Raw genomic sequence first — 13,327 nt, 5'->3', positions numbered from 1 at the left:
ATTTGCTTGGTTAATGGACATCCTTATTTGTAGATAAGCTTAGTAGTCCACAAATATTTGAATAGTACTACTTAAACTGTGGGTAATACTAGTACATGGTAATTTAAATTAAAAACAGGGCAAGCTCAGAATTTCCCCAAGGCTTTTGCTTTAGGGTCTCTTGTAGTTACACAGCCCTACAAGTGTGTTACACTGTGATGGAACATTCTTTGATTGTGCCTATGATGTTGAGTAAACCTTAGAGTGATGATTTTTTTAGTGCACAATCAAAATTATAAAGAAATCAATTTTTTTATTGTTAACATTCTTGTTACAATTGGCTAGTTAAACAGTGATTAGATTTATAGCAGGTCTTAATAAATTCCTGGAAAGTAAAATGAGTTTATGATTTAATTTTTTTCTCCTTCTGCTCAAAGAGGAAGGAAAAAGAGAACAGAAAAGATTGATTAGAAGGGTAAGCAGAGACTGTTGAGAAACTACTGATTATGCAACAAAATAGTTAGAAAATTCTTGCTCTGAAATCTATAGAAAACAACACCTTTAAGAGGATACAAGACTTTAAATTTTAATGTCTTTTAAGTCATAGAGCTCTGTTCTACCTTTGGTGAAAATGAAACTTTGAGTAAGGGTGCGTATACTTACTAAACCCTGTAGATCTGACTGCTGTTACTTTAGACACTGGCCTTATCAAAATTTAGGGATTAGTGAGAAAGGTACCCAACTCTATCTTAGAGTGCTTTAGATTTCTGTGTGTCAGCAGTTTGTGGTAATAGTGTATTTGGTTTTCCAAAGAATAATGATTAGAAACTCATGCCAGTCTCTTTCCTGTTTAACCACACCACATCTGTAACACAAGATCAGCCATTTAAACCACCTGGAGACATCAACAAATACAAAGGTTGAATCTTCAAACCCAAGTCTATGAAGTCATGTCCTTTATCGAATATTAATCTTTCAAAGGCCATGGAAAAAAATTTGCTCAAGACTATGCCTGTTCCTCTGTATTCAGGATTATCAACACTAAATACTTAGAACCAGCAGTTTTCATACGCATTTACAGTTTCTTTTATGTTTTTAAAAAGAAACATTTATGAATTAGCTATATGATTAGAGGCTTAAAAATGACCATTCTTTCATTTACTTGTATTTCTGTCACTCTGAGTACCCTTGCTTTGACACACTGAAATGCCATATCATCTTTTCTAAAACTACGAGAGGTAAAGATGCAGGCTCTCCTGCCTAGGTCCCTGAAATACTGCCCAAACTGGAGCCATTTACCTTTTATCTTTTCTGTGGGCTTCTTGGATTTGATCTGTTTTCCTCTGGTTTCCGACAGTCATTTTCCAACTAGGATTCTGTCCTCTCAGCTTCGCTGCTGAGTGAATGGTAATGTCAGAGTTTCCACCCCAATATATCTATCTTTAGGTTTTTTGTACCAGAAATCATAGGAAAAGGAAGGAGATAAAAATAAACCAAGGGGAAACTGTACACTGAAAAACGGTTAAGATGGTAAATTTTATGTTATATATATTTCATTACAAAAAAATTAATTAAGGGTAAATGTGAAGTCACATTTTTATACAAAGTTGATATCCACTGAAGTATTAATATTGAATTAAAAAGAAACCTAAACCTTGGAAGTTATATAAAGTTATATTAGGTATACTTAAAAATTGAGGCCTAGGAAGATTAAGTGATTTGCATAAGAGCTGACAATAGAGCCCAGTGTTTTCAGCATTAATCCATGTTGTTTTGGAGCTATCTTCTTACTCCCTTTACTTAGGAGTTACTATAACTAACCCCTCTGTCTACTTTATCTTCCTTCGCAATTGAATTGTAATGGGTTCTTCAGGACCATTCCTATCTATGTATTATTCCGCTTTCCCAGCAATCAACCCGGAAATAGGAGGCACTGAATAAGTCTGGGTGCTAATAGTGGGTCAACTGGCTTGGAAAAAGTGATCAAATGACCCCCTTCTGAAAGGACACCAGAACTAGTGTTTTTTTTATATCATCTTACATCATAGAGCCATTAAGTAATACCATCTACATGAGCAGTTCCTAACTAGTTGTTCATTCAGGTTGGTTTTGATATCTAAAGATGCCATCCAGATGTATAAAAATAATACCAGTATATGTGTAAGAAGGAACAAAAAATATCACAGAAAATTGTGTGGCAAAAAAGTTCAAAAGATTTCTTTGTGCAATTTTAGTTCATTTTATAGCTAAGCAAACCTCTTTTTTTCTAAACTTGGAAATTCTGTCAGATTGTTTCTGCTGTGATAACGTTATATAACATCTTCACAACTCAGTGATTAACATCAAATTTTTTTGTCCGTGGGTCAGCTGCAGTGGCTCTTTTTCAAACTGGTTTCAGATCTGCTCCACACGTCTCTCATTTTGGGGCATATTTTTCTAATGGTAGATGGTAGAAACATAAGAGACCAAGTCATAACACACACATTCCCCATGACCAAGACCAAAAGCAATGGGGCAGGGATATACATCACCTGTTCTACTGGGAGGCATTGCACAGTCACACTACAGAGGGTTTGGATATATAATCCTGTGGGGGAGTGTGAGGAATCCTGTGAGGAAATGAGAACAGAAATATTTTAACCATGTAATGCTACATTATGGAATTAACTATCCTCTGATTCCTAAGTAGTTGAGCAGATAGCTGGGGTCTTGTTTTTTTCCAGTTAGTCTTTCCCTTTCACTGTTCCCCTTTCTCCCCTTTCATAAGTGACTTCACAGTGTCATTATTGCTTACTGCATGGGACCCCAGGAAACATACATCATAGTCAAGCCACTGCCTGATAAAATAAGGGGCCTGACTTTTCCTGAACTTGTTTATCCGAGAAATTTGATTTGCTGTTTAACTGACTTTATTGCAAGAGCTTCAGTGAAAAATTGTTCTTACTCAGCACAGCTTAATCTACTTGCGTGTAGATTAAGCTGTGCCAGAATGAACCACCCTAGCCTGGCTTCATTGTTTTCCACTCCAAATTCACTAAAATGCTAAAATGTGTCTTTAGACTATATATATATATATATATATATATATATATATATATATATATATATATATCAAAGAAACCAAAATATTAAAATTAACAGACTTTCTTTCTTCATCATCAGCATCTTTTTCCCCAAGTTGGGCACTTGAATACTTATTCCTAAAAACTGAATGGTTTGATAAACCATAGTCTGTTCTTTGGATTATATTTCTTTGCTTCTTAAGAAATAATCACATATCAAAATAGCTATCTGGATGTATTTATCTGTGCAAAGAATGTGTTAGATGTGTGACCAGATTGCATTTACAAATATTGTTGTAACACTACTATAAATTGAGTAAATAGCACACATCAGTAGTTCAAACTAGCTTAGCGTGACTCATTTATCAGTCCAGTCATATTCATTACTCAGAAATAGTTCACAGCAGGCTTTGAGGTCCTGTAGGGATGATAAAAATAGGTGGGATGAAAATTCCTATTTAGGAAATTGTCTGGAATGTTTAATGCCATCAAAATGGCATCATCCGTTGGCAGTATTAAATGTGACTCTCTGCACTGTCCTTGCTATTCAGTTCACGGAAATTTTTTTAAAATCGCTTCCTTAAAAAACAGTTCTGGGAGTTAATGAAATGTTACTACATACATAAAAATAAGTAAGAAGACCCAGATAATGTTCTGGAATTAAGAGAGTTTATGGTGTTTTAGACAGTATCTCATCTTATGTCTCTAAGCTGGTATTGCCTCATGACATCTCTTCTGTTATTATCTTGAGGTTTTTATTTTTTAACCTACTTTCTCATATGTGTTATAATTGTGTTTGCTTTAGGAACTGAATTTTATTTTCTTGTGGCTCTCACATTGGCTATTAGGACCACTCCCCAAGGTAGTGCTTAAATTTTTTATTTAAATTTTTGCTTAACAGACCCAGTACAGCTTACTAACGAGAGTTGACAGTTTCAGATTATTTGAAGTGCTTTTAAAATGTAAAATAGATGAGGTTTCTCACCTACTTGAAACCATTAAATGGTTTCCCAGTATTTTAAAATACAGGCCCCTCCTCTTAGGCTTCTAGATTCTTGCAGAGTTTGACTTGCCCTTCTCCAGTCTCATCACATGCCCTCCTCTCTTCCCTGCTCCGTGCTGTAGCCCATCCATGTCTGTGTCTGTTCCTGGAACACTTTCCTTCCCATTTGAAGCAGTGCTTTATCATGAATGCCTCTCCTGATGTCCCTATCTGAAGTGGCCTCCCCAGATGCTTACCAGTTGATCAGTGATTTCCCTGGCATTTGTTAACACTCTGTGATTATGATCTGCCTGCTTGTTTGTCGTTGCTTCCTTCACCCAAGTCGAAGTTTCATGAGGGCAAAGTGCTAAGCCTAGTGGCCAACACAAAGAAGCCACTCAAGTGTTATTTGAATAAATGGCTTAAACGGACAACTCTTACACTTTAAATTCACAAAAAGGCGGACTTTCTTCCTTAATTAGATTCCTTGAGGGAGAAGCCATTGTGCTGTGAGTTTGACCTGAAGATAATCAGTACAACTGAGGGCCCAAAGTAGTCATACATTACTATGCTCATTATTCTTTTGTAATTGGTTTAATTCTGATTCATAACTGAGATGTGTTTTTTTTGTAAACATCTGTGCATATACACAGAAACTGGACCAAAAACCACGTTCTTTGTACGAGTCTTCTTTTACAAGCCTTCTTGCTTGATTTGCCCTATTAAATATTTCAGATTGGAAATGTGTGTTTTTCCTAATGCAGATTTTGTGTTGTAACTACTGGACTCTTATTAGACACTGCAGACAGCATGACATTGTTATGCAACAGGATAAAGAAATCACTGTGTATGGATAGAAGCCAATGGGATAAAGGTGGAAATAAAACAATTTTTGAAAGTTCTTTGCCATCAAGTTAGAATTCCCGTGTGGAGCAGTTTAAGGTAGCACCGTCCCATAAAAAAACAAATTTGGGATTTATTACTGAGAAATCCAAGTCCAGGGCCTCAAGTAACATCCATGATCATACAGCAGTGAGAAGTAGAAAAAGCATTCAAAATCAGGCACGTCTGACTCCAGAACTTAATCGTACTATAATTTGAAATCTCCCTAGGAACAAAGAAATCAGAAATTTTTATTACCTATGCATTTTATTAAAGATATGAAAAAATTTTGAAGTCATGTATTTGATATCCATTCCTATCATCAGATATTGCAACCTATTGGCTTCTCCATGGGGGTTATAAATAATTTTAGAAAAGTTTGACCTGACAATATTTGCTTTTATTTGGTGCTGAAAACTCAAATAGTCACAGATGTCATTTGTAAAGGGTCTTTAGAATTTCAGACTATGTGACTTAAAACTCTTCTCGCTTCTCAGAAGACTATGGTTTGCTTCAGTAGTTCACGTAGCTTGAAGAGCCAATTCAATCAAACAGATGTGACAGCCGATGTAGGGAAATCGCTGAAATCTCAGTTAATTGCCAGAGTATCCCACACAACAATTTCCTTTAATTTTTGTCAAACTCACAATTTGAAATGATTATATAATTCCAAACACAAGCAGAAAAAAGCAAAATGTTTTAAATCTATATTTTCATATTCATAAACGTATCTCAAAGTTAAAAATTTAATGAAATTTAATATTATAAGTAGTTTGTAATCTAATGTTTAAAATTAAAATAACCTATTTTATCCTAATTCAATACAGATCATATACCTAATCCATTTTCTATTAGTGTTCACAGTGTAAGGTGGTGTATATACCTAATGTGCTAAAAACTGTTTTTCAGGTTTTCAGGTTATTTCATGGACTTCCTTTCCTAGTTATATTTTATCCAAGAGTGATTGGTTAGAGCCAGCAGAATTGACAAAACCAATCCTAATTTCCAATGAAATAGTTTAATTTTACAGTAACATTTGTACTGAGAAGAGGAAAGAAGTGTTAGAGAACAACATTCAAGAGTTTTGGATTTGGGTAGAATTTTGAATTTGAATGGAGTTTTGAACTTGGGAATTTAAAGGATTGGACTTTAGAATATTTTGAGGGGAACAAATGAACTGACTTTGATTGCCTTATTAGAACCTCAGAGTTCATGGTAGTCCTATTCCTTAAAACACTATTCCTCTTCAAATTTAGTAACTAGAAATGTGAAGTCTTTGTAAATTTCTGTGCTAGGAACCTCTTGACTTAGAATGCGGCAATGAAGTTTATAAAAGGAAGAGGAGGCCTGTCTTGATGACATGGCAGTAGCAGCGAGGAAAGCTGTAGAGCTGAGTGACTGCTAGAAGGTCAGATGCACTGGGAAAACTTGGAGGTTATTTGTATAAAAATTATAAGCGATGGATGAAATCCCCCAAGGCAGAGTTACTTAACCTAAGTAAGCCTAAGACCCCCTTGAGATTGTATATACAATTTTATGTGTATGTTTATATGTAAGTATGATTTTCATTAGATTCTCAATAGAATCTGTGACCAAAAGGCCCCAGGATGGAGTATTAAGATGTATCTTGACTGGAGTGACTAACAAGGCCCCCTGATACAGGTACTAACTGCAAAGAGTATGAAGGAGAGCTAATGTCATCCATCTAAGAATAAAGCAGATCAGAGGTTATCCACAAGAAGGTGTTAGTTTAGATTAATTCTATGAGGGAAGGAGTATAGAAAAATAAAGGCAAAGGGCCAGAATTACACTGTGTTAGTTACATGTGGTTAGAAGAGAAAGAAGAGACAACTAGTGAAAAAGAGATGGAGGAAAACCAGATAAACATAGAATCAACAGGGAGAGAGATTAATTCTGGAAACCAATTAGGTGTAAAATATAATTGCAAGGTCATGAAAGATGAGAAGTGAGAAAAGATAATTGGCTTCAGCCTAAGGAAGTTGTCATGGACTTTAAAGCAATATCGATGAAGCATGAGACTTATAAACCACATTATAAGGGGCTGATGGGCGGAGAATAATCATGAAAGGAGGGTAGCCTATGTCAGCCCCCGATTATAAAACAACAGTAGTGATAATAATAGTTGAAATAATAGCTGCTAAGATGTTTGAGAGTTTATGTGTTGTCAGGCATCATGAAGAGGTTTTTTTATTTGCTTTTTTCCTTTGAATCTTCACATGACCTTATAAGGTGGGTTCTGTTATTATCCCCATTTTTAGGTTAGCAAATGGAGGTTTGGGGAGGTTGAGTAATTTCCTCAAGGTCACATAGTTAGCAAGTGTGAAGGCAGAGTTTGAACTCAGCAGCCTGACTCCTGAGCCTTCATTCTTAGTGCCATACTATTAAATACTGAAAGTATCTGCAGTGATCTAAGAGGGATGTGGGAGATTTCTGTGTATTGCTATGAAGTGACAAACAGAAATGATAAATTTTTTTGTGTAAAAAGTGGGGAGAAAAAAATTATAGGTACATGTTTTCACATGTAAAATGAAGCACAGAAAGTGTAAACCAAAAACTCATTAAAAAAGTTAGACCTAAAGGCAGAGGAAGGGAACAGGGATGGAATATAGCAAGACCATCTGTTGCATAGTTTTAACTTTGGCATCAGAAATCAGGTAGGTGTTTTCCATATTCAGAAAATAAAATTAAATTTATTTTAAATATAGGAGAAAGGAAAAAAATCCCTTTATGTGTTTAAAACACATAAATGTATGATCTTTATACCATGTTAGCAACATACTACACAGATAGCTTTTCCAAGTAGCTTTAAAATATAGTATTTGGACTGTACATTCTTAGGGCAATATAATCCCAGGATGAAAAGAACTGCAAAGAAATGTTACTTTCAAACTTCAGTGATTTTATTGTTAGTAGTAATATTAGTATAACTGTCTTGAAACAATTTCATGTGTATTGTAGGATAAAACAGGTAACTTCTGTGAATTTTAAAAACCAGGATCTTTCATGTAAGAGAAAAAAATACAAATATAAAAATCAAAGTGAAGTAATTCCTGTGTGTTAAATTTGAAATGGAATTAATTCGTTATATTTGTTGTTCTTCAGAGTACTCATTTCTTAGCTCTGTCCCTGACAAGGCTTCGAAGCAGCACCAGGCCGGAGTAAAAAGCACCCTGAACACCCAGATACCGCTTCCCATAAAAACAGCTAATCCCAGTCTTGGGGCAGGAATTTTTCAGTATATGCATAAGACATTCTTACTATGCCAGAAAGCAACAAAGGTATTGATGTTTCTGTGGTCATATTAAAAACAAGAACAGCATAAAGGGATTCCTACTGGTTAAAGACAGGACAATTTAGCATCAAAAAGAATCATGACTGTAGTTGGTTGAAACAAATTAAATATATAAAAATCCATGCACTAATTATGATAATTAAGAGAATCTTAAATGAGAGAAAAGAAAGCTAAAAAAAAACCATACAAATCTTAATAGTTACCTTGAAGGTAGCTAGCTAGTATGCCAACCTCTTACTCTGAAGTTTGGTACTCGAGGAAGAAGAATTATGCATTCATCCTTCCTGACCTATTTTACTTGTGTTTTAGGATAACTAAACAGCCTTGACTGACAACAGAAAAATTTCATGTAATAAATGCTGCAAGAATAAAAAAATTAGAACATCACAATTTTACAGCCCCTAATAAAATAATTGATTCAAATACAACTGCCAGTGAATGCTACAGAAAGTGCCGTGGCTCTCAGAGGGCGGCCTCCCCTCCAGCATCTCAGCATCAACTGGACATGTCTGAGAAATATATACATTCTTGGGCCTTCCCAACACCTACTGTGTCAGAAACTCCGGATGTGGGTCCGAGTAATCTACTTCAACAAGCTCGCTAAGTGTTCTGATGTACACTGGAGCTCGAGAACCATGATACTAAGAGAAAGAATGGTGAGAAACTTTAATTGAAGGATCAAGCTATCACTCCCCAGAACTCATTTGTCAATCTTAATACTCCTAAAAGTGGGAGGACCAGATGTCAGATTTCTCTCAAGTAGATGCACCTATGATACTTTCTTTCTACCCTCCAAAATAATTAAGCATGCATCTATTCTGTTCTTTATACTTGATCCAAATTATAGGAAATAAAGAAGAGTACGTTAAACAATATCATGATGAAGCAAAGGACAAATCCAGAATGTGGGAAGACTGACCCAGTTTCTTCACACAGTCAATAGCATGGGAAAATAGAGGAAAGAGGGTGGAGTGTTCCAGAATAAAAGAACTCCAAAGACAAAATGAGCAAATACAAAGCATACATATTGTTTGGATTTTGATTTGAATATGCCAGCTGGGGAGATTTGAATTTATTATATTGATGTATTGAGTTATATTAGATGATATTAAGGAATTGTTAATTTTGTTAGGTATGATAGTGGTATTGTGGTTACATAAGAAAATGTCATTTTTTTTTTTTTTTGAGATACATACAAAAGTAGAGTGAAACAAAATGATGCCAAGATTTTCTTTGGGTCACTACAAAAAAGAAGAGGGTAAAATAAATGAAGCAAATGTTGATACTCATAAGTCTGGAGGATTCATTATACTATTTACATTTTGTTTGCGTGTTTGAAATTTTCATAATAAAAGTTAAGACATCTGCAGAAATATTAAGATATATTTATTCCTGTACTAGCCTTTATCACAGTATATTGCGAATGCTGGTTTACTCATCTATATGACTACTTCTCAAATTCTCAATATTGAAATACCCATTTTTTAAAATTTCTAGTCTATCATAGACCATGATTTTTGTAAAATACAATAAAAATCAATTACCATAAAAGGAAAATAGGGGGGAAGATATACAAAATATAACCTTAAAAGCTTTGTTATTAAAATCAACAAACATACAATTACATCTCACTTAGCAGTTAAAACAAATGTAAACATTGGGAAAAAAAATTTTTTTACCTGCATCCAGTCATCAAAGATACGCGTGTAGGCTATCAGTATAGAGAATTGCTTTTGCACTCATAAGTTTATTTTGTAACCATAATTAAGTGAAGTTTTTGATGTGGATCACAAGTGTGATTTTTGTACGTTACGTGGAGAAGCTTGGACTGGTAACATGCCTACCCGGAGGATGCTGTCGTATCCCTAAATTGATGTTATTTGCAGCGACAAGTTTCTGCCTCTGCTACTTCTATTACTGATTTCTCAGCAGATGATACAGTTTTCAGGGATGCCTACACTGTGGAAATCATAGAGAATGGGGGAAAATATCACAGATATGCTGGAATACTTGCTTGCCAAGATTTTTGCTTAATAAGTGAAAATGCCAACTCTTTATGTAGTCGGTCTCAGTCTCTAGAAGGTAGTTATTGTCATTTTTCTCACAGTGTGTGGTATATTTATTGACACATGATGACTGTGGCTTTGCATGGTAATTTTAGGTTCCCATATTCCAAGCCTTTGTTTTTCAGACCATACCCTTCCTGCCAGGCTTCAAAACTTTTCTTCCACCCTGGCTGTGGTAGTACCAGTTTAGATTGATGGCCTCAAAATAAGAGTCAATTACTGTAGATTCCTATTGTGCTTCCCTGGACTTGTTTTGTAGGCAGTAGTTTGCGTTCTTTCTCCATATCTATTAGCTTGTACTTACTCACATTGGAACTAACTTCTGTGTTGCCCAAATCTCAAAAATCTTTCCCATTGACCAGCACTGACTCAGCATTCTCAACAGAAATTAATTTTGTCCATCTGGAGAAGTCGTTTATGGAAAAATTGTCTCATTTAGAGATACAGTTTAAGTAGCATTTGGTGTGGGATCTTAGGCAAAACATTGCTAACTAGCCAGGAGATCAGCCCTTCAGAAAACATGTTGCTTGCCCCTCAGTAAGTATTGTCCAAGGGTCCAGCCCTTTACTGTGGGTTTCCCAGCTCATCCAGTACAGAAATGAGGCTCTGGTTTACTGTTACAAATAGAAAGTATATTGTCCACTTGCCAGTTTACTTAGATATAGTTGTTCGGATGACAGGTTTAGACATTTTAACTGAAAATTCTACATGTTTAATCTTACATAATCATTTTTTCACTTCAGAATTATGGGTGACTACTGTCGGACCTCTGTAATGGCAAAGGGAAGATGTGAAGGCTGATCATCTTGATGTGTGATAATAGCAGTTAGAGAATATAAAAACATCTGCTTACATTAAAGCCTGTGATGTGTAGAGTACAGTCCTGATGCTCCACATTTTTATCACACTGCTGATGGAAAGGTTCATGATACCATCCATGATAAAACCTGAATCGGCTATGTATTTAATAAGTACTGTACCTGTGATGTTTTGTGAATAGTGCTTAAGCAGTGTGGGGAGTACAGAAGAGAGTGATATGGCCCTATTCTCAGAAAGCTTCAGTGAAGGTATCTTTTATGTTCTAAAAAACAGTATATTAGAGTTAGGGCTGTGTATGTGTATGTCTATCTGTATACACCCAAGCATGCACTCACACTGGGATATATATGTATGCAGACAATTACAGTGTGAGATTGTGTTGTAAGGGATAAGAAATTCAGAGAGAAGAGATTATTTCTACTTAAAGTGGTGAGGGACTCATTAGGGGCAGGGTTTTAAAAGGACAGTTAGGATTTCAGTGGGAGTCTGGTAAAGAAGCTTGTTATAGTACAAAGAAAAAAGTCAGTCAAAGGTTCTAGTTGCAGAGCAGCTGTTCTCTTATCAATTGTACAAATTCAGCCAGATTACTTAATCCTTGTAATCTTCAACTTCCTCATCTATAGAATGGAAATTAGAGTAAAGGTTTTCTTAGAGGGTTTTTAGGAAGATTAAGTGAGATACGGGGATATGAACATGCTCTTTAAGCTGTAATGTGCTGTACAAATGTTAGTAAATTTTATAATAAGTTTTGAGGATGGCATGAGACAAAGGCATAGAATTGGAAAACAAACCACATGGCATTGAGCAAAAAGTATATGAAGGTCACTGTGAGTACTGATTCACCCATACAATTCCTCACTTGGTAAAATAATCTTAAATGGAAAAACTTTTCAAGATCACGTTCACTCCCCTGCTCCCTCAAAAGATAATTCCAGAGGCCTTTCAGATTTTGAGGTGAAACCTGAAGGAGTCACAGTGTTTAGTTTTATTGAATTCATGTAAACATACACAGAATTAATTTCCAGAGAAACTGCCTTAGTAGAAATTATAACATTGCACAAAGATAGCTGATGTATCTTACAAAATATATTTGTTTAGAGGACAAAGCTATCATGACAGTGTTTGGTTTAGAGAGCAAGTCTACCGGTTCTTGGATGGAACAGAATTGCTCCATTTAACAGGAGAACAGGGTCTGAGCTATGGAAGCCACTTGCAGGACCCACCATATCTCATGTTACAGGTGACTTGTATAATAAGCATGAGATGACTGTTTAAAAGAAATATATTGTTTGTCTGATGGGATGTCAGAGAATAGATGTATGTTCTGTGTTTTATATAAATTGTATTATTTAAATGTGGTTAGGAAAAGTATTCAGTGAATTTTTTAACACAAGAACAGAGGGCAGGCTTAGGCATTAAAAAGTTTTTTGAAGAAAGAAAATCCTGAATACTCATAGTGGGTTTTTTTGTTTGTTTTTGTCTTGGGGGTGGGGGTGGGGTAGTTAGTTGTGTTGGTGGCAGTCGTAGTGGTGAATAATCTAAATTCTCTCTTCTTTTACAGACTACCTTGCTAATCATGGCCGGTTAAATGAATCTGAGGCCAGACGCAAATTCTGGCAAATCCTGTCTGCTGTTGATTACTGTCACAGTCGGAAGATTGTACACCGTGACCTCAAGGCTGAAAATCTCCTGCTGGATAGCAACATGAATATCAAAATAGCAGGTAACTGGGACACAGCCACGTCTACCATGAGCAGGTGTGAGCCACTGCACCCGGTATGCAGAAACAGACCTGCAGGCAGATGCAGAAGCATTTCTCCCAATGACATTAAGCTTTTGCAAAGTGTATTTTATACATTTTCTCATTTCTGTGTGTAATGATAAGTGAGGAACTAATATTATTTCCTTATTATTAATACACTATTCATTAATTTCACTCATTATTAATACATAGGGGTCTGATGTGCATCCTCAGTCTGATTTGTTGCAGCACTCTGCTGGACGAGGTACACTTGGCTAAGTGTGAGAGTGACTGGCGGCTCGCAGGCCTAGAGGAGCAGTGTAAGCTGCTGGCCCTTGTCCCTGCTCTCATTACAGCTGGTAGCTGCAGTTACAGAAGACAAAGGAGGTGAGGGAAGTAGATGAGAAACACTGGGTTCACAGGTGCCTCGCCTCGCCTCACTCTCACACAGTAAGGCTTTGAGTTATAACCTGGAAGTGAAGG

At 35.9% G+C, this 13,327-nt stretch overlaps 1 protein-coding gene across 5 annotated transcripts in view; it reads left to right on the top strand.

Moving 5' to 3' along the window:
- SIK2 (salt inducible kinase 2) overlaps nt 1-13,327 on the top strand; it is a 112,110-nt gene that overhangs the window by 61,006 nt on the left and 37,777 nt on the right. For 4 of the 5 annotated variants that reach the window (XM_073239821.1, XM_073239822.1, XM_036992837.2 and 1 more), the window contains one exon: nt 12,665-12,826. In XM_073239821.1, coding sequence (XP_073095922.1) covers nt 12,665-12,826 — 162 coding nt within the window. Of the gene's footprint in view, nt 1-8,527; nt 8,875-12,664; nt 12,827-13,327 lie in introns of those variants that run through there. The other variant, XM_017680182.3, reaches the window with a different exon arrangement.

Source organism: Manis javanica, chromosome 6 (genome assembly GCF_040802235.1).
Source record: "Manis javanica isolate MJ-LG chromosome 6, MJ_LKY, whole genome shotgun sequence".
Taxonomy (NCBI): Eukaryota; Metazoa; Chordata; class Mammalia; order Pholidota; family Manidae; genus Manis; species Manis javanica.
The sequence above is the reverse complement of the archived record's forward strand: the minus strand, read 5'-3'. Positions and strand labels throughout refer to the sequence as shown.